Genomic DNA, 19,476 nt, shown 5'->3' on the forward strand with positions numbered 1-19,476 from the left:
GCTGGTATTAAAGGCGTGCGCCACCATGCCAGGCCAGGATTGTGTGGTCAGTTCTAAAGTATGTGCCATGTGATGATGAGAAGAATTTTATATCTAGTTTACAAGAATTAGCTGGGCATGATGGCACACGCCTGTAATCCTAGTTACTGGAGAGGCTGAGGCCTCTTGAGAATCATTTGAATATTGGAGGTGGAGGTTGCAGTGAGTTGAGATCACACCACTGCCTCCAACCAGGATAACGTGGAGGCAGGCCCAGCTGGATGCTGTGCACACGGGGTTTGAGTGAGGAATTCCTAGCTAAGGAAATGCCAAACATTTGTAAGCAAAGGTTGAGCAACCAAACCAAACCTGCTCAATCTTTGCTGCTGGGGGAGATAGTCACTGTCCTGGAGAGCAAACCATCCTGATCTCTTCTCTAGAGGAATATAGTATTTCTATTTTCTAAGGTTATTCACTGTAGAAACCTTTGAAAGATATCCTGGAGGGGAGCGAGATCCAAGATGGCTGATCACTAGCAGCTCAGGATCGTGGCTCCCAGTGAAAGCGCAGAGAATGAGAGGACGCCACACTTTCAGACGAATTTTTGTTGCTCACGGACCAAGAGATTCCCAGCGGAGGAGTCCCACAGGTCGCCAGGGCGACTCTTGTGACCGGCGCGGTGGTTTTGCTGGCGCCTCAGCGCGGCAGTTCTTGGTGCAGAGTCCAGAGATTCTCGGGCAGAAAAGCACCATCAATCTTAACACCGCTGTTTTGGCCGGCGCAGTGGATTGCTCAGATTTCGGCACTGGGAATCAAAAGTTGGACGAACGCTCAGAGACCTAGTTAGAAAGTTGGTAATTACAAAGACGACAGAGGGATAAATATATAATGAAGGGAAGAAACCAGCCTAAAAAGGCAGAGAATACTCAAAATCAGAATGCCTCTCCCTCTACAGGGGATCACAGTTCCTCATCAGCAACGGAACAAGGCTTAATGGAGAACGAGTGTGTTCCATTATCAGAAGTAGGTTTTAAAAGGTGGGTGATAAGAAACGTCTGTGAATTAAAAGAACTTGTTCTAACCCAATGCAAAGAAACTAAGAACCTTGAAAAAAGGTTTGATGAAATGTTAACGAGAATGGACAATTTAGAGAGGAATATAAGTTAATTGATGGAGCTGAAAAACACAACACGAGAACTTTGCGAAGTATGCACAAGTTTAAACAGTCGAATTGATCAAGCAGAAGAAAGGATATCAGAAGTCGAGGACCAGCTCAGTGAAATGAAACGAGAAGACAAGATTGGAGAAAAAAGGATAAAAAGGAATGAGCAAAGTCTCCAGGAAATATGGGACTATGTGAAAAGACCTAATTTACATTTGATAGGTGTACCTGAATGTGACGAAGAGAATGAATCCAAGTTGGAAAATACTCTTCAGGATATCATTCAGGAAAACTTCCCAACCTAGCAAGGCAGGGTAATATTCAACTCCAGGTAATACAGAGAACACCACAAAGATATTCTTCAAGAAGACGAACCCCAAGGCACATAATTGCCAGATTTATCAGGGTTGAAATGAAGGAGAAAATACTAAGGGCAACCAGAGAGAAAGGTCAGGTTACCCACAGAGGGAAACCTATCAGACTTACAGCAGATCTCTCAGCAGAAACCCTACAAGCCAGGAAAGAGTGGGGACCAATATTTAACATCCTTAAAGAAAAGAACTTTCAACCCAGAATTTCATATCCAGCCAAACTAAGCTTTACAAGCGAAGGAAAAATTGAATTTTTTGCGAACAATCAAGTACTTAAGAGATTTCACCACCACCAGGCCTGCTTTACAAGAGCTTCTGAAAGAAGCACTATACATATAAAGAACAACCAATATCAGCCTTTCCAAAAATATATCAAAAAGCAAAGAGCATCAATACAATGAAAAATTTACACCAACTAATGGGCAAAACAGCCAGCTAGCATCAAATGGCAGTATTAAACTCATATATATTCAAATTGGACAAAAAGCCAAAACCCATCGGTATGCTGCATCCAGACCCATCTTATATGCAACGATATACAAAGACTCAAAACAAAGGGATGGAGGAAGATTTACCAACCAGAGAGTAAAAATAAACAAATAAATAAAAAGTAGGAGATGCAATTCTCGCCTCTGATAAAATAGACTTTAAAGCGACAAAGATCAAAAGAGGCAAAGAAGGACATTACAAAATGGCAAAAGGATCAATGTAACAAGAAGAGCTACCGATTCTATAGATCAACGAGACAGAAAATTAGCAAGGACATCCAGGACTTGAACTCAGACCCGGAACAAGTAAACTTAATAAACATTTATAGAACTCTTCACTTTAAATACACAAAACACACATTACCACCTCACACCTATTCTAAAAGTGACTACATAATTGGAAGTAAATCACTCCTCAGTAATCACATAGCATTTCATAGGTTTAAATGAAATATTGGTTGGCTGCTTGTTTGTTATTTTCTTCCCTTATTCCTTCCTGTCTACATCATTAAGTATAATTATTGGTATAAAAGTGGTTTTCAATACCCATTTCTAAACTGCATTCTAGCCTGGGCAAGAAAGCAATACTCCCATTCTCTCTCTCTCTTTCTCTTCCTTTTTCTTCCTCTTCTTCATTCTTTTTTTTTTCTTTCTTTCTTCCTTAAAAAAAAAAAGGCAGTTCCTGAGCATAGTAAAGGAGCATGTGCTCCATACTAAGCACTTCTAAGTGATTATTTCATTTAAAAATCTCAACAATTCAGAGTTAAGTGCTCTTTTCTCCAGTTTGCACACACACACAAAAAAAGAAAAGAAAGCAGCACTTAGGCTGAAAGTTGTCTTTTCTACTTACCTTCTAAGTACCTTTAGCGTTTTGAAAGATACCTCTGTCTTTCTTGGAGATATGGTATTTGGGAATATATGTATCATTCTAAATTTGGGTTGTACCAAATGTATTTAGTTCTGAAGATGAGACAGCAATACAAACTTAAAAAAAAAAAAAAGATATCCTGGAACAAAGGACATCAGTCAATGCCTCCATCCAGAAAATAGGCAGAAATATGAGAGATCCATAGAGCATTGTCCTCCAACAAAATTTCTTTCATGAGTCTCTGTAGAATGATGATCACAAGTAGTCAGTGTCTTTGACTTTACTACAGTAAGTGCAAAATTATCACACATAACATTTTGGTGCTATTTGCATGTCAGCTGTATTATCTATTGCTGTGTAGGAAATTACTCCAAATCTTACGCACTTAAATATTTTTTATTTTAAAAGTTTCTGAAGGTCAGGAACTGGGGAGTGAATTGTCTGGTTGGTTGTGGAACAGGGGCTCTCATGAAGTTGCAAGCAAGCTGTCAGCTAGGGCTGCAGTCATCTGAAGGTTTACTGGCCTGCAAGATGTTTCCTCACTCTGTCAGTCAGTAGTCTTCACTTCTTCACTGCTGTTTGCCAGAGACCTTGGTTCCTTGCCATGTGTACCTTTCAGGGCTGCTAATTACATGGTAGCTACTTTACCAGGGAGAGACTTCTCCCACAGCCCCTGACAGTCTGTATGGTTGAACAGATGGACCTAATGGACATTACAGGATCTCTCCATTCAAAAACAATAGCCTAGATTTTGAACTGGTAAAAAGCATGTCCTGTTTCTTTATGTCATGCCAGGGCACAGAAGAACAAACCTCCCTCAACATAATATATTTTATACATTACATACATACAAATACACAACATAATGTATTTCAGTGATTCATCTTCTCATTTGTCTTCCCTAGATTTTAAACTCTGTAAGGACACAGACAAGGATTCTTTAGAGATAGTATCCCTAACACCTAGCAAGTCTTTATTATGTAATCTTGGAAAGTGACATTAGATTTGAATGTTGAAAGTCTTGATTCTCTTATAATAATACTTTAAGTTTGAATAAACCATTAATAAAAAGGTGAGTGAATCTTTTAATTATTATTAATATTATTATTATTATTTGAGACAGAACCTTGCTCTGTTGCCCAGGTCGGAGTGCAGTGGCACTGTCTCAGCTCACTTCAACTTCTGCCTCCTGGATTCAATTGATTCTTCTGCCTCAGCCTCTCGAGTAGCTGGGACTACAGGTGCACATAACCATGGCCAGCTAACCTTTGTATTTTTAGTGGAGATACGGTTTCGCTATGATGGCCAGGCTGGTCTCGAACTCCTGACCTCAAGCGTTCCGCCTGCCTCAGCCTCCCAAAGTGCTGGGATTACAGGCATGAGCCACCATGTCTGGTGGCTTTTATTTTTTAAATGATGTTTACCAGCTGTATATTACTGTATACAGCTGGTATACAGTAATGACCTTTTATTTTTTAAATGACCTTTTATTTTTTAAATGACGTTTACCAGCTGTATATTACTGTATCTGGAATGCTCTTTTGACTGCTGTAATGAATTGGATTACACTTTGGGGCAGTTAGTTTTATGATTGTAAATAGCCATAGACAATACTTTTAACTGTGACCTGCTCATTTATTAATCTATCATTAGTCACAGTGGGCTAGAGTAACGGCAGAACGATTGTAAACACTAATACGGCACATAATATGTACCCAGGTGTAGTTCTGAGTGAGGTTGGCAGGGGGGCGGGTAGGGCAAGTGCTGAGACAGGTTAAGTAACTGGCTTTATGTCATAGCAGTAAATGCCAATGCTGTTACTCAAATCACCATCCTTGAATTCATGCATAAACCTCTTTTAAGTAGTTGGTAGTAGGCAAGGGTTTAGAATTATGTGTTGGCCTTGACATGAACATTTTAGATATTCAGGGTTACTCAATCGGTGGACTCTCCTTTAATCTGTGTGGTCTTACTGCAACAATTGTTTCTGAATTTGTTTTTTATTTATTTGTTTTTTTTGAGATGGAGTCTCACTCCGGCACCAGGCTGGAGTGCAGTGGCACCATCTTGGCTCACTGCAATCTCCATCTCCTGGATTCAAGCGATACTGCAGCCTCCCGAGTAGCTGGGACTACAGGGGAGCACTACCACGCCCAGCTAATTTTTTGTATTTTAGTAGAAATGGGATTTCACCAGGTTGGCCAGGATGGTCTTAATCTCCTGACCTCATGATCTACCCGCCTTGGCCTCCCAAAGTGCTGGGATTACAGGCATGAGCCACCGTGCCCAGCTGAATCCATTTATATTTTATAAAAAGAAAACACGCTTTCTGGCGGTGACGACCTACCCACAAGAACATGCCTCTCGCAAAGGATCTCCTTCATCCCTCTCCAGAAGAGGAGAAGAGGAAACACAAGAAGAAACGCCTGGTGCAGAGCCCCAATTCCTACTTCATGGATGTGAAATGCCCAGGATGCTATAAAATCACCACAGTCTTCAGCCATGCACAAACGGTAGTTTTGTGTGTTGGCTGCTCCACTGTCCTCTGCCAGCCTACAGGAGGAAAAGCAAGGCTTACAGAAGGATGTTCTTTCAGGAGGAAGCAGCACTAAAAGAACTCTGAATCAAGATGAGTGGGAAACCATCTCAATAAACACATTTTGGATAAAAAAAAAACAAAAAAAACAAAACGCTGTTTTCCTCATTAGCAATTTAAAGCATAATTTAAATTACATTCACCACAGCATAATTTCTGATATTTAGTATTATCGTTATTAGTGTTTCTGCTGTGGTGAATGTAATTTAAATTGTGGTTTAAATTACTGATGAGGAAAATATTATTTTCATTTGTATTTATCTTACCCTTAAGTAATTTTTGTCGTTATTTGTTTTGTTTTGACACAGGGTCTTGCTTTGTCTCCCAGGTTGGAGTGCAGTGGCGTGATCGCTATTCACTGCAGCTTCGACCTCCTGGACCCACGTGATCCTCCTGAGTAGCTGGGATCACAGGCATATGCCACCATGCCCAGAAAAATTTTTTAAATTTTGGAATGACTGAGGAATTCATTCTTTTGCCCAGGCTGGTGTCGAGCTCCTAGCTTCAAGTGATCTTTCCTGCCTCCGGTGTGATTACCTACAGTATGAGCCACCATGCCCAGCCTGTTGTTAATTTTTTAAGTCATAGATAAGTAGGAATCCCTCTGTGTCTTTTGGAATATTAGCGTTTGCTCTAGTTTTTTCTCTAGAGCAGTCTCCCATTCGTTACCGCTATAGGAAATATTTGACTGTAATAGCAGAGATTGACTTGTATTCAAGAGTTCTTAAATAACAATGGTTTCTCTGATTGACTGCTTTTGATTTCTCCCAGTTTCAAGTTTTTAATGGTTGTACCAGAGACTTCATTATTGTTTATATTTTTAGATGCTACTAAGAGCTTTTACAAATGTCCTTTTTTATATTTAGTATTATTATTTTTAGTGTTTCTGCTGTGGTGAATGTAATTTAAATTTTGCTTTAAATTACTAATGAGAAAAGTAGTATTTTCTTAGATGGAAACATTTTTACTTGATATCACCTACTTTTATTTTCTTTATAGTTCAGGGATATGGCTGTCAAGTTTTAGGAAGAATGTGTTGTAACATTTTAAGGCAATGATTTATTTTCATATTTCTTTATAACCTAAATTAGCTAAAGAATGATTGTAAAATTTTGTTGATGATGGCCAGTTTCCAACTTGGGCAATATTTTTGCTATATTACACTGAGAAAATAGCTGTTACCTGAAATGGTAGTTTTAATTTTATTCTATAATTATTCATTGTTTGTTCACAACATCATGCACTTAATTCATGTTAGAATCCTAGTTAGTTGTGTCTTTAGACTTTCACCTTTTGAATGTGTCTGATGGATTCTTCACGTTGTCACCTTTTTCTTCTGTACCTGTGTGTGTCCTCACACACTAGGTAGTCTGGTCTTTACTGAAACATTCTTATTTATTTATTTATTTATTTATTTAGTTAGTTAGTTAGTTAGTTAGTTAGTTTGAGACGAGTCACATTCTATAGCCCAGGCTGTACTGCAGTGGTGTGCTCTCGGCTCACTGCAGCCTCCACTTCCTGGGTTCAGGCAATTCTCCTGCCTCCGCCTCCCAAGTAGCTGGGACTACGGGTGCCCGCCACCACACCTGGCTACAGAAATATTCTTTCTAGGCCTTTTCAATTTGACAGCAAGGAAATAAGTCTTTTTTAAAAAAACTGTAATTTTTTTTTAGAGTTTTAGGTTCGCTGCAGTATTGAAAGCACAGTGATAACCCATGAACTCCCTGCCCCGACACATGCATAGCCGCCCCCAGCATCAGCACCCCCTCCAGAGTAGTGTGTTTGTTAGGATTCATGAACCTCCACTGACACATCATTAGTACAATTTTTACAAAGTTTACATTTTAACTCTTTTTATGTTGAAAATCTTGGTTCCTTAATGACATTTACTTATTTGTTTTATGTTTTAATGCAAATGAGATATTTCAGTAATGTTCAGAGAACATTATTGACAACAAATGTACTAAAGTTTTAAGATTTTCTTGGGCCGGGCGTGGTGGCTCAAGCCTGTAATCCCAGCACTTTGGGAGGCCGAGGCGGGTGGATCACGAGGTCAAGAGATCGAGACCATCCTGGTCAACACGGTGAAACCCCGTCTCTACTAATACAAAAAATTAGCTGGGCATGGTGGCGCGTGCCTGTAATCCCAGCTACTCAGGAGGCTGAGGCAGGAGAATTGCCTGAATCCAGGAGGCGGAGGTTGAGGTGAGCCGAGATCGCACTATTGCACTCCAGCCTGGGTAACAAGAACGAAACTCCGTCTCGGAAAAAAAAAAAGAAAAAAAAAAAGATTTTCTTTCTGTCCTTTTTGTCCTTACATTGTATCATACATCTTAATAATCGAAAGATATCCTTTCGTTGAAGCAAAAAGATTGGTTGCATATGTTCAAATTATTTCTTTTTTTTTAGTAAAGAAAAGTGGTTGTTAGTACATATGTAGTAGCAAGTCATGCTCTGACTATTCTGAGTGGATTTAATTTTTTTAAAAAGCAAGTCATCATAAGGTTTCATTGAGATCTCTGCGTATTATGTTTTTATTTTCACTTTACTGATCTTTTTTATGTGTGTGTTTTTTTTCCTAGTTTAATCACTTTTCTGACAATTACCAGGTACTTTTTGGAAGTGGTTGATGTTAGCTGAATTGCAGCATGTATAGCTCAAAAGGTATTAGCATATGTAAGGAATATTGGCAGTGGTAAGAAAATGACAATCCATTAGAAAAGTGATCAAAATCATTGAACAGATACTTCACCTGAGAAAACATATGACTAGGCCAGGCGTGATGGCTTCTGCCTGTAATCCCAGCACTTTGGGAGGCCGGAGCAGGCTGGGATCACCTGAGGTCAGGAGTTCAAGACCAGCCTGGCCAACATGGTGAAACCCTGTCTCTACTTAAAATACAAAAATCACTATATATATACATACATATATATATATGTATACATATATATACACACATATATGTGTGTATACACGTGTATACACACACATATATGCATGTGTGCCGCACCTCACACATATACACACACATGCACCACACCTCGCTGATATACATATACACACATATATGTGTGTATATATAAAACCATATGCCACTGCATATATTTTTCTGTGGCTTGTCTGTGAATAAATTTTTTTCCAGCGATGATACTTTTTTATTTATGATTGTACTGATTAGTGCTTCCAGAACAGTAGAATAGAGGTAGGGAGAGCAGGCATCCTTATCTAGTTTCTGATATTAGGGGGAAAGCATTTGGTTTTTCATCTTTGAATCTGATGTTATCTGTAGGTTTTTCATTGATATTCCTCTATTCCTGCTTCATTGAGAATTGTGATCAAGAATGAATGTTCCGTATTGTCAGATGATTTTTTTCTGTGTCTGATGTGCTGATAATAGGGATTTTCTTTTTTAGTGTGTTAATTATGATGAATTACATCAATTGGGTTTTGAATATTGACCCAATTTTTTAGTCCTGTCATAAACCCCATTTGATCATGATGTTTTATTCTTTTTATATATTGCGTGATTTGATTTGTTCGACCTTTGCCTGAAATGTTTGTATCTACATTATGAGGAAAATTAGTCTGTAGTTTTCTTGTAATGTCTTTGCCTGGCTTTCAAATCAGAGTAATGCTGGTTTCATAGGATAGAGATTGAAAACATTTCCTCTTTTTTACTTTTTAGAGGAATTTGTAGAGATTTGGTAGTATTTATTTCATAATGTCTAGAGAGAATATACCAATGAATTATTTATGGGAAGATTTTGAACAATAAATTTATTTTTAAAAATAGATATATGGTTATTCAGGTTTTTGTTTGTTTGGACTTTGCATGGTTTGTGTCTTTTCTGTTATTTGTCCATTTTATCTAAGTTTTCCTATGGATAGGCATAAAATGATAATATTCCCCTCTATCTTTTTAATACCTCAAAAGTTCATAGTCACATTACCTCACTCATTGCTCATGATGGTAATTTGTGTTTTCTCTCCCTGCCCAGTCTTCCTGGCCTGACATTTGTTAATTACTTTCTTTTTCTTAAAGAACCAGCTTTTGATTTCACTGATGTTCTCAACTGTTCTTATGCTTTTTAATTTTACTTACTATAGTTCATATCATTATTGTATTTTCATTCTTCTGTTGATTTTGGGTTAGATTTGCTTTTCTTTTTTTAGTTTCCTGAGGTGAAAACCAAGATTACTTTTTTGAGATCTTTTTCTGATACACAGGCATTTAGTGCTATAAATTTCCCTCTGAGTTTTGCTTTAACAGCATTTCATACATTCCAGTATAGTTTTCATTTTCATTTAATGTAAGACATACTTCCTAATTTCTTTCTGATTTCTTCTTTAGCCCATGGGTTATTTTGAATTTTGTTACTTAGTTTCCAAATTTCTGAGTATTTTCTCTTCTTGGTTTGTAGTTTAATTCTGTTGTGGTCTGAGGACATACTTTGTGTGATTTGAATCCTTTTTTTTTTATTTTTCTTTTTTCTTTTTTTCTCACTCTGTTGCCCAGACTGCAGTGTAGTGGCGCTGTCTCGACTCACTGCAAACTCTGCCGCCTGGGTTCAAGAGATTCTGCCCCAGCATCTCAAATAGCTGAGACTACAGGTATGCACCACTGTGCCCAGCTAATTTTTGTATTTTCAGTAGAGACAGGATTTTGTCATATTGGCCAGGCTCGTCTTCAACTCCTGACCTCAGGTGATCCACCCGCCTTGACCTCCCAAAGTGTTGGGATTATAGGTGTGAGGCACCATACCTGGCCGAATTCTCTTCTTTCTATTGAGACGTGTTTTATGATCCAGTACATTATATATCTTGGTGAATGTTCTGTGTGCCCTTGAAAAGACTATTTGTTGTTGAGTGTAGTGATCTATAAATGGTAGTTAGGTCAAGCTGGTTGATAGTATGTTCAAATCTTCCATATCCTTATTGATTTTCTTTCTGCTTACTTTTATTGATTTTTGAGGAAGGAAGTATTAAAATTTTCAATGACACAGAATATGTCATTATGTTATGTTACTGTGAACAAATTTCTTTTTTCCACCCCTTCCTTTTTTTAGTGATTGTGCGTGTTGGGGGTGATTCTCATCTTTCCCTAGCCCTTTGAAAGTTTTCAGTGGTTATATTGAGGAACGCCACAATCAGAGGACTGAGAAACCACTCTCAGCAGAACTTAGATAACACCTAATATTATCTTTAGTAAGAAAATGAAGAGAATTTGTGGAAAATACTTCCGGAACATTGTCTATCATGGAGTTCTGAACTTCTGGTCAACTCTATAAATATAATCTATTTTTTGCTTGCCAAGGAAAAGGGAATCTTTATCTTTGTTGAGCAAGTCTCCCAAATGGCTAAAGAGGAGAGTTTTAAGATTTTCTTCTTTGGAGTCTTCTTACTAGCATAAGTAGAGTTCTAGTTACAGTAATCTTGGCTGTGCTGGAGGCATGGAAGTAGAAAACAGATCAGTGAATTTAATGGTTACTTAACAGTTCATTCTTGTTCTCTTCGTGTTTGTAATCCAGTAAGACTTTTTTTTTTCCTATTAGAAACAGGTCTCACTGTATTGCCCATTCTGGTATTGTTGGTTCAAGCAGTCCTCCTGCCTCAGCCTTCCAAAGTGCAAGAATTACAGGTGTGAGCTGCTGCACTCAGCTAAGAAGTGGTTTTTTTTTTTTACCCAGGCTGGAGTGCAATGGCGCGATCTCGGCTCACCGCAACCTCCACCTCCTGGGTTCAGGCAATTCTCCTGCCTCAGCCTCCTGAGTAGCTGGGATTACAGGCACGCGCCACCATGCCCAGCTAAGTTTTTGTATTTTTAGTAGAGACGGGGTTTCACCATGTTGACCAGGACGGTCTCGATCTCTTGACCTCGTGATCCACCCGCCTCGGCTTCCTAAAGTGCTGGGATTACAGGCGTGAGCCACCGCGCCTGGCCAGAAGTGTTTTTTAAGAAGCCAAAAAAAGGCCGGGCGCGGGGGCTCATGCCTCTAATCCCAGTACTTTGGGAGGCCAAGGCGGGTAGATCACCTGAGGTCAGGAGTTTGAGACCAGCCTGCCTGACATGGCAAAACCCCATCTCTACTAAAAATACAAAAAATTAGCCAGGCGTGGTGGTGGGCTTCTGTAATCCCAGCCACTTGGGAGACTGAGACAGGAGAATCGCTTGTACTCGGGAGGTGGAGGTTGCAGTGAGCCGACAGTGCTCCATGGCACTCCAGCCTGGGCAGCAAGAGAAAAACTCCATCTCAAAAGAAACAAACAAACCCCAAAAATCTACGTGAAAAATACAAGGTTTTTATATTAAATAGTACACATAGTCAAGTGTACACGTGTAGCAACCAAACCCTTAAGTCGTTGTGATCTTCAAGTGCCTGAAGCTTTCTGGCACTCTGCCTAATGCTGTTAGCAGGGTCCACAGCACTGTTACTGTCCCATACTTCTTTTCTATCCTCTGGTGAAGCAGCAAACTAGACTTTGTGTAGTGACTGTACTCATTCCCTTGTGTGCTGAGCAGTGTTGTGAACTATGAAGTATCCATTGTTAGTAGCCATTATGGGGCACATAGTTAATTAAGCCCAGGGAATTGGGGTCGTTTCTGGCGGAGTTACTGGAGTGTTCGTTGTTGCTGATTCCCTAGGTATTAGTTAGGTTAGTGTGGTCTGCTGCACAGGGGCAGGCACCACTCTTCTTGCAGCATGAGTGTCAGAGGAGATGCCCTGTGAGCAAGGCTACTACCATTCTGAGAGAAGGGAATGAAAAATAGTCAGAAGAGACTTGATTTTGTAGGAAACCAGGAGTTACAATATGAGAATATATATAGATTTGAAATTGTGTATATCATATTTTCAAAATTTGAAGTACGGTAAGTGTTTTATACTTTGAGTTGTTTTAATTAGAAATTATTATTATGAGCCAGGCATGGTGGCATGTGCTTCTCTGGAGGCTGAGTTGAGAAGGTTGCTTGAACCCAGGAGTTCGAGGAGACACCGAGCCCTGTTTGTGCTGCTCCACTGCACTCCAGCCTGGGTGACGGAGCTAGCCCCCATCTCTTTTTTTTTTTTTTTTTAAATGCCACTCTTGTGTAGTTTGCCATTTTATAGAGATAATATTTTTAGCTAGCCTGAGGGCTTCATGGATACTGGACTCCACTAGTAATTTTGTTGTTGTTGAGCTTTCAAAGCCCTTGAGAAAAGAAGCTGCTTTGCTTACAATGTGATTACATTGGAAATAGTGCTACTCTATTTTTGCTCACATGTATACACTTTGGCTAATTGAGGATTTGAATCTGAAAAGTATATTAGTGATAGAGGTTTATTTTTATACATACATTATTTTTAAATTTAGAGACTTAAATGTTAGCAATAATGTCCATTAAAGTAGTTTATAGGTTTTAATTAGACATCCCATTTTCTCCATATACTAAGACCAGGAAGCAGTCTTCTAGTTATTAAAAGTGGAGTGTGTTTCTTACTAGTTGACAAAACATGGGCTTTGGAGTCAGACCTAGTTTCCAGCCCTGAACCTAGTACTTCATAATCTCTGATACTTGGTGTTCTCTGTAGCAGTGTAAAAATAATACCATCTACTTTGTAGAGTGGTTGTAAGAATTATGATAGTTCAGTCTTTCCTAAATACTTGTGCTATAAAATGCAACTACATCTCTGAAGAAGTAATTCCACAAACACGTATGTCTAGAGACTTAACACTGGAAAGAGCAGCATTTTCTGTTCTCTTACAGGTTCTAAGACATTAGTCCTATGGTCAAGAAATCTGCTTTTCTTTTTTCAACACTGTATTTCCCAAACAGAATTCCCTTCCTCCTTCCCAATCCCCTGCTCCCCTATAGAACACCTGCAGTATATTATAGTTTTTTTTTGTTTCATGAAACAGTTTAGAAAATAAAAGTGCTTAGCACAGTGTTCCCAATTCATACTGGATAAATGATTTCATTTCCTCCTTTGAGTGTTAATTTTAATGGTTTTAAAACTGTGTTGTATGCTGGGCGCAGTGGCTCACGTAGTCCCAGCATTTTGGGAGGCCATGGTGGACGGATCACCTGAGGTCAAGAGTTTAAGACCACCGTGGCCAGCATGGTGAAACCCTGTCTCTACTAAAAATGCAAAAATCAGCTGGGCATGGTGGCGCAAGCCTGTAATCCCAGCTACCTGGGAGGCTGAGCCAGGAGAATGGCTTGAACCCAGGAGGTAGATAGAGGCTGCAGTGAGCTGAGATGGCCACTGAACTCTAGCCTGGGTGACAGAGCAAAACTCAGTCCCCCCACCAAAAAATATGTATATATGTATATATAAAAATAAATAACTATTGTAAACTCAGAGCTCCTCTCTTTTAATTAATTGTAGTTTAATCTTCTAAGTAGTAAGCTATTTAATAATTTGCTACATTTTATTCCTAATTTACTATCATTTAGTTCATATATTTAGCCCATAATGTTGTCATACACCTTAAGATTAACATCTAGAACAATCAAGTGCAGAGGCAATAGAAGAGTAAGAATCTCAGGAACACAGTGTCTGGTCAGATTCTGGTTTCACTAATTCAATGCAATTTAAATATTCGTAAATATATTCTTAAAGTGTTCTTGAGAGCCCTCTGGGAGTACATTGAAGGATCTGGTTAGATACTTACTACAACTGCTTCAGACCTTTTAAGACTAGTCACAGGCCATCCACATCTTTATTTTGTAATTTGTAAGAATTCTACAGATTAAAAAAAGAGAACATCTTTACAATAAAAAAGCAATATTCAATTAAAAGACTGAAAAATGTGTTTCCAAAGTAAAAAAAAAAGTAGTAAAATGTTGTTTTAGAAAAATTGAAGAAATTGAGAAAGCATAGATTAAAAGAATAAAATGTAAAGAGAGTAAAAGTAGGAATGTTCATTGCTAACATCTTATCCTCCTGGAGTGTTTCTTAAGTATTTCACAAAAACAGTACCATATTATCCATGCTAGTTTGCAGCTTGCTTTATTTTGCTTAAAAATGCAAAGTGAAGAACTTCTTGTGCCAGGTATCAGTGAGACACCCTGCTTCCTCTCAAGAGTCTACCTTAACAGGGTGCCCTCTATCCATCTCTGATTTCTTCTTTTCTTTTTTTTTTTGAGATGGAATCTCACTCTGTTACTCAGGCTGGAGTGCAGTGGCACAATCTTGGTTCACTGTAATCCCTGCTTCCGGGGTTCAAATAATTCTTCTTCCTCAGCCTCCCAAGTAGCTGGGATTACAGGTGTGTGCCACCACGCCCAACTGATTTTTTTTGTATTTTTAGTAAAGATGGAGTTTCATCATGTTGGCCAGGCTAGTCTCGAACTCCAGACCTCAGGTGATCCGCCCGCCTTGGCCTTCCAAAGTGCTGGGATTACAGGCTTGAGCCACCACACCCAGCCTCATTTCTTCATTGGTAAGGAGTGTTTCTAGGCAGGAGTTAGAGGTTGGGAGAAGAGTGATGAGAGGAATAAGCCCTGTCGGAGGGTAAATTAAGACGTACATTGTACAGTTTCTAGTTAGTTTTGAATAAACTGTTGGATGTATGCAGAATTACTCTGAGTAAACACTGTTTTGTTCAGTTTTCTTGTACAGATCCAAAAAGAGTTGAATTCAACTTACCGTTTAGGAGAAAAAAGTCTTTAAATACCAAGAGCTGGTGTGTGCATAATGTACACACCTAGACTGAAATACAGAAACTTGGCTGGGCGTGGTGGCTCATGCCTATAATCCTAGCACTTTGGGAGGGGAGACGTGTGGATTGCTTGAGCCTAGAAGTTCAAGACCAGCCTGGGTAACATGGTAAAACCCTGTCTCTACAAAAAATACAAAAATTAGCTGGGTGTGATGGTGCATGTCTGTAGCTCCAGCTACTTGAGAGACTGAGGTGGGAGGACCTCTTGAGCCTGGGAGTCACAGGTTGCAGTGAGCTGAGATTATGCCATTGCACTCTAGTCTAGACAACAATGTGAGACCCTGTTTTAAAACTAAATAAGTAGGCCGGGCGCGGTGCCTCACGCCTGTAATCCCAGCACTTTGGGAGGCTGAGGCGGGTAGAACACAAAGTCAAGAGATCAAGACCATCCTGGCCAACATGGTGAAACCCTGTCTCTACTAAAAATACAAAAATTAGCTGAACGTGGTGGCGTGCACCTGTAGTCCCAGCTACTCAGGAGGCTGAGACAGGAGAATTGTTTGAACCCAGGAGGTGGAGGTTGCAGTGAGCCGAGATTGCGCCGCTGCACTCCAGCCTGGCGTCTGGTGACAGAGCGAGATTCTATCTCAAAAATAAATACATAAATAAAATAAATAAGTAAGTAAAGTAAGTAAATATAGAACCTCAATTTATTTGTTATGGGGTGCTGACGGATGGTTCATTGCCTCTTTAAATTAAATTAAAACAAGAAGCCTAATTTTTGCTGAGGCTGAAGTGCAGTGGCATGATCTGGCTTATTGCAGCCTGTGCCTCCCAGTTTCAAGTGATTCTTTCTCCCCTGCCCCTGCCAGCAACAGCTTCCCAAATAGCTGGAATTACAGATGCCCACCACCATGCCTGGCTAATTTTTGTATTTTTAGTAGAGACTGGGCTTCATCGTGTTGGTCAGGCTGGTCTTGAACTCCTGACCTCAAGTGATCCACCTGCCTCAGCCTCCCAAAGTGCTGGGATTACAGGCATGAGCCACTGCGCCCAGCCAACACTTTTTCTTGTTGAAAGATACTCCTCGGGGGAAAAAAAGGGTTGTATTATTAAACATGTTTTAGTCTGCATGTGTTATGCAGAGCTTTCCTTAATGACATCAAGAATTGACAAAAGAAGAGGTGAAATGTTACTACTATTTTTTGAATTTTTTTCTTTCTTTCTTTTTTTTTTAAGGTGGCTATCATCCAGTGAAAATTGGAGACCTGTTCAATGGCCGGTATCATGTTATTAGAAAGCTTGGATGGGGGCACTTCTCTACTGTCTGGCTGTGCTGGGATATGCAGTAAGTGTTCTTTGTCATTTGTGCATTTGTTCCCTGGAGTAGCTCAGATCTGTGTTCTAAGAGGGTACGGCTGAGGATCACAACTGCTTTGTTGAGGTATGTGAAGTGCTTAGCGCCGGCCTGCCTCAGTTGGCTAGATTCCTTCCCATCCCTCTGGCTTAGTTTGAAGTTCATTTCAAATCTTAAAATGTTACTTCATTCCAGCTCTATTTCAAAGTTTATTCATCGAAATTGCTTTGCATAGAGATCATATTATTTTTCTAGTAATTTGTCCATATCATACTAACATAATGTATAGTCTACGCTTTTCATTGTATAGGATTTTCAAATCAATTGATTCTAACTTTTCAAAGCCATGACCCATAGTAAGAAATTTCACTGCTCCTCCACATATATAAACACATGTATTTTGTGCGTGCCTCTGTGTGTACTGAAGCAAAAGTGTTAGAAGAGAGTAATTTTCCATACTGTTCAGTTGGTGTATAATATATGTGAAAACTCTGTTACTTTTCTAGTCTTAATTTTAATTAGGGAAAAAACAAAACAACAAAGCATAAAAGAGATTCTCTTGACCCATGCTAATTAAATGTGGTCCTCCAGTTTGGAAAGTACTGTTTTAAAGGAACGCTTGTGTTTCTGTTTATTGGATAGATCTGATTACAAGTCGAATATCCCTTATCTGAAATGCTTGAGACCAGAAGTGTTTTGGATTTTGGAATGTTTGTGTGTATACGCAATAAAGTATCTTGGAGAAGGGACCCAAGTCTAAACACAAAATTCATTATGTTTCATAAACACTGTATAAACATAACCTGAAGGCAATTTTATACAATATTTTAAATAATGTTGTACACGATGCAAAGTTTTTACTGAGTTTTGATTGCAGTCAGAGGTGGAATTTTACACTGTGACATCATGTTGACACACTCATAATGTTTAGGTTTTGGATTTTACATTTTCAGTTAGGGATGTTCAACCTGTATGCAAGTGATTTCTTCTACTGATAATGTAGATAAATGGGCTTTTTTTTTTTTAAGGGGGAAAAGATTTGTTGCAATGAAAGTTGTAAAAAGTGCCCAGCATTATACAGAGACAGCCTTGGATGAAATAAAATTGCTCAAATGTGTAAGTACTTTAAAAATGTGAATGATATAAGAAAAATTAATGACTTAAAATCTTACAGAAAAATTTTTCTGGGTAGTACTAAATTAAAGTCAAGTTTGGTGGGGTGCCATGGCTTATGCCTGTAATCCCAGCACTTTAGGATCCCAAGGTGGGTGGATCACTTGAGATCAAGAGTTCAATACCAGCCTGGCCAACATGGCAAAACCCTGTCTCTGCTAAAAATAGCCAGGCATGCTGGTGGGTGTCAGTAATCCAAGCTACTTGGGAGGCTGAGGCATGAACATCACTTGAACTTGGGAGACAGAGGTTGCATGAGTCGAGATTGCACCAGTGCACTGGGCAGCAGAGTGATACTTCATGTAAGAATAAATAAATAAATAAGTAAAAATGAAAATAAATAACTTCAAGTGGTGAATTTTTTTGTTTTAAAGAATCACTTTTATTTAAACAGTATTGGTGTTATAATGGGAAAACATGCTTTGTCTTAAATTTCTGTGTCCTTGCATTCATTTTTCTTGGCATAGGTTCGAGAAAGTGATCCCAGTGACCCAAACAAAGACATGGTGGTCCAGCTCATTGACGACTTCAAGATTTCAGGGATGAATGGGATACGTATCCTTTACTTCCTGATTTATATTGGAAATATATCAAGTTCCTGTAATCTCTGATTGTTGCTGTATCACCCTCAACACCTTCAACATAAACTCTCTAGGAACATTGTCAAGTATTGTAAAGTGGTCCGTCTAGGGTGGTTTGCATGGCTTTTTGGGGTTTTTCGTGTAGTAACATCTTAGAAACTTATTTTTAACACAATAGGTTGACTTAATTTTGGTGTGGAATTAATTATTGATCTTTTTCTGTTAATTGTGGTAAAGTCTTATTTATTTTTGCTGTAGTGGATAAAAGTATACATCAGCAACACTTCTTTGTGTTTTAAGCTTTCTGAAACCAGTGCACAGGAACAATCTGTGTGTGCCCCAGTGGCTGCAAAGCACCATGTAAGAATGGAGCATTGGTTAAAATAAAAGGAATGATGCTGTATAAATGTCCACATCCGAAGGTGGCACTTGAGTACTTTTAGTTCTGAATAGTACTAATAATTGCTGATTTCTGTTTCCAGAATGATACAACTGAGCCTTTCAAATAATTGTCCTACAGAGGCTCACCTTTCTGTCAGGTGAATATGGAAACATTTTGATTTTCTTGATTTTATTCCCAGTTACCTACATTGCAAAAGTTTAGAAAAGGTAAAATGATGCATTTTCTATACTCCTTGGTAAATCCGACATAAGCCCGTGCTTCATAGAAAATACCTTTATTGCCAGGCATGGTGGCTCATGCCTGTAATCCCAGCACTTTGGGAGGTTGAGGCGGGCAGATCACAAGGTTAGGAGATCGAGACCATCCTGGCTAACATGGTGAAACCCTGTCTCTACTAAAAATACAAAAAATTAGCTGGGCGTGATGGCACACCCCTGTAGTCCCAGGCTACTCAGGAGACTGAGGCAGGAGAATCACTTGAACGCAGGAGGCAGAAGTTTGCAGTGAGCCAAGATCATGCTACTACACTCCAGCCTGGGTGACAGAGTGAGACTCTGTCTCAAGAAAAAAAAAATGAAAATACCTTTATTGTTTTTCTTCACAAATTTTATTGGGAGAAATTTCAAACATATATGAAAGAAGAGAGGATACTACAATAAATTTTTGTAAGTTTGTCACTCACATTTAATTATTGTGGTTTGGCTATAATGCTCCATCTATCTTTTCTTGCTAAATTATTATAGAGCAAATTCTAGAAGTCATGTCCTTTTACTTTGGTGAATGTCATTGTGAATCTTTGAAAAAATATGAACTTTTAAACAAACATAGCCATAAAACTCACCAAAGACATTTACAG

General features: G+C 39.0%; 2 protein-coding genes across 10 annotated transcripts in view; both read left to right on the forward strand.

Annotated features, from left to right (window-relative positions):
- The window catches only part of SRPK2 (SRSF protein kinase 2), a 268,787-nt gene that overhangs the window by 201,626 nt on the left and 47,685 nt on the right, over positions 1-19,476 (forward strand). For all 9 annotated transcript variants that reach the window (XM_064374696.1, XM_064374672.1, XM_064374671.1 and 6 more), the window contains 3 exons: positions 16,346-16,454; positions 17,492-17,579; positions 18,104-18,191. In XM_064374696.1, coding sequence (XP_064230766.1) covers positions 16,346-16,454; positions 17,492-17,579; positions 18,104-18,191 — 285 coding nt within the window. The remainder of the gene's footprint in view (positions 1-16,345; positions 16,455-17,491; positions 17,580-18,103; positions 18,192-19,476) is intronic.
- LOC105720032 (small ribosomal subunit protein eS27) lies at positions 5,203-5,551 on the forward strand. Its single transcript, XM_012456347.2, has one exon. It carries the CDS (start codon positions 5,226-5,228, stop codon positions 5,478-5,480), a length of 255 nt encoding a protein of 84 aa, XP_012311770.1. The 5' UTR covers positions 5,203-5,225; the 3' UTR covers positions 5,481-5,551.

The sequence above is a fragment of the Aotus nancymaae genome, unplaced genomic scaffold (genome assembly GCF_030222135.1).
Source record: "Aotus nancymaae isolate 86718 unplaced genomic scaffold, 86718_ANA_hifiasm-v0.15.2.pri h1tg000002l, whole genome shotgun sequence".
In the NCBI taxonomy this organism is placed as follows: Eukaryota; Metazoa; Chordata; class Mammalia; order Primates; family Aotidae; genus Aotus; species Aotus nancymaae.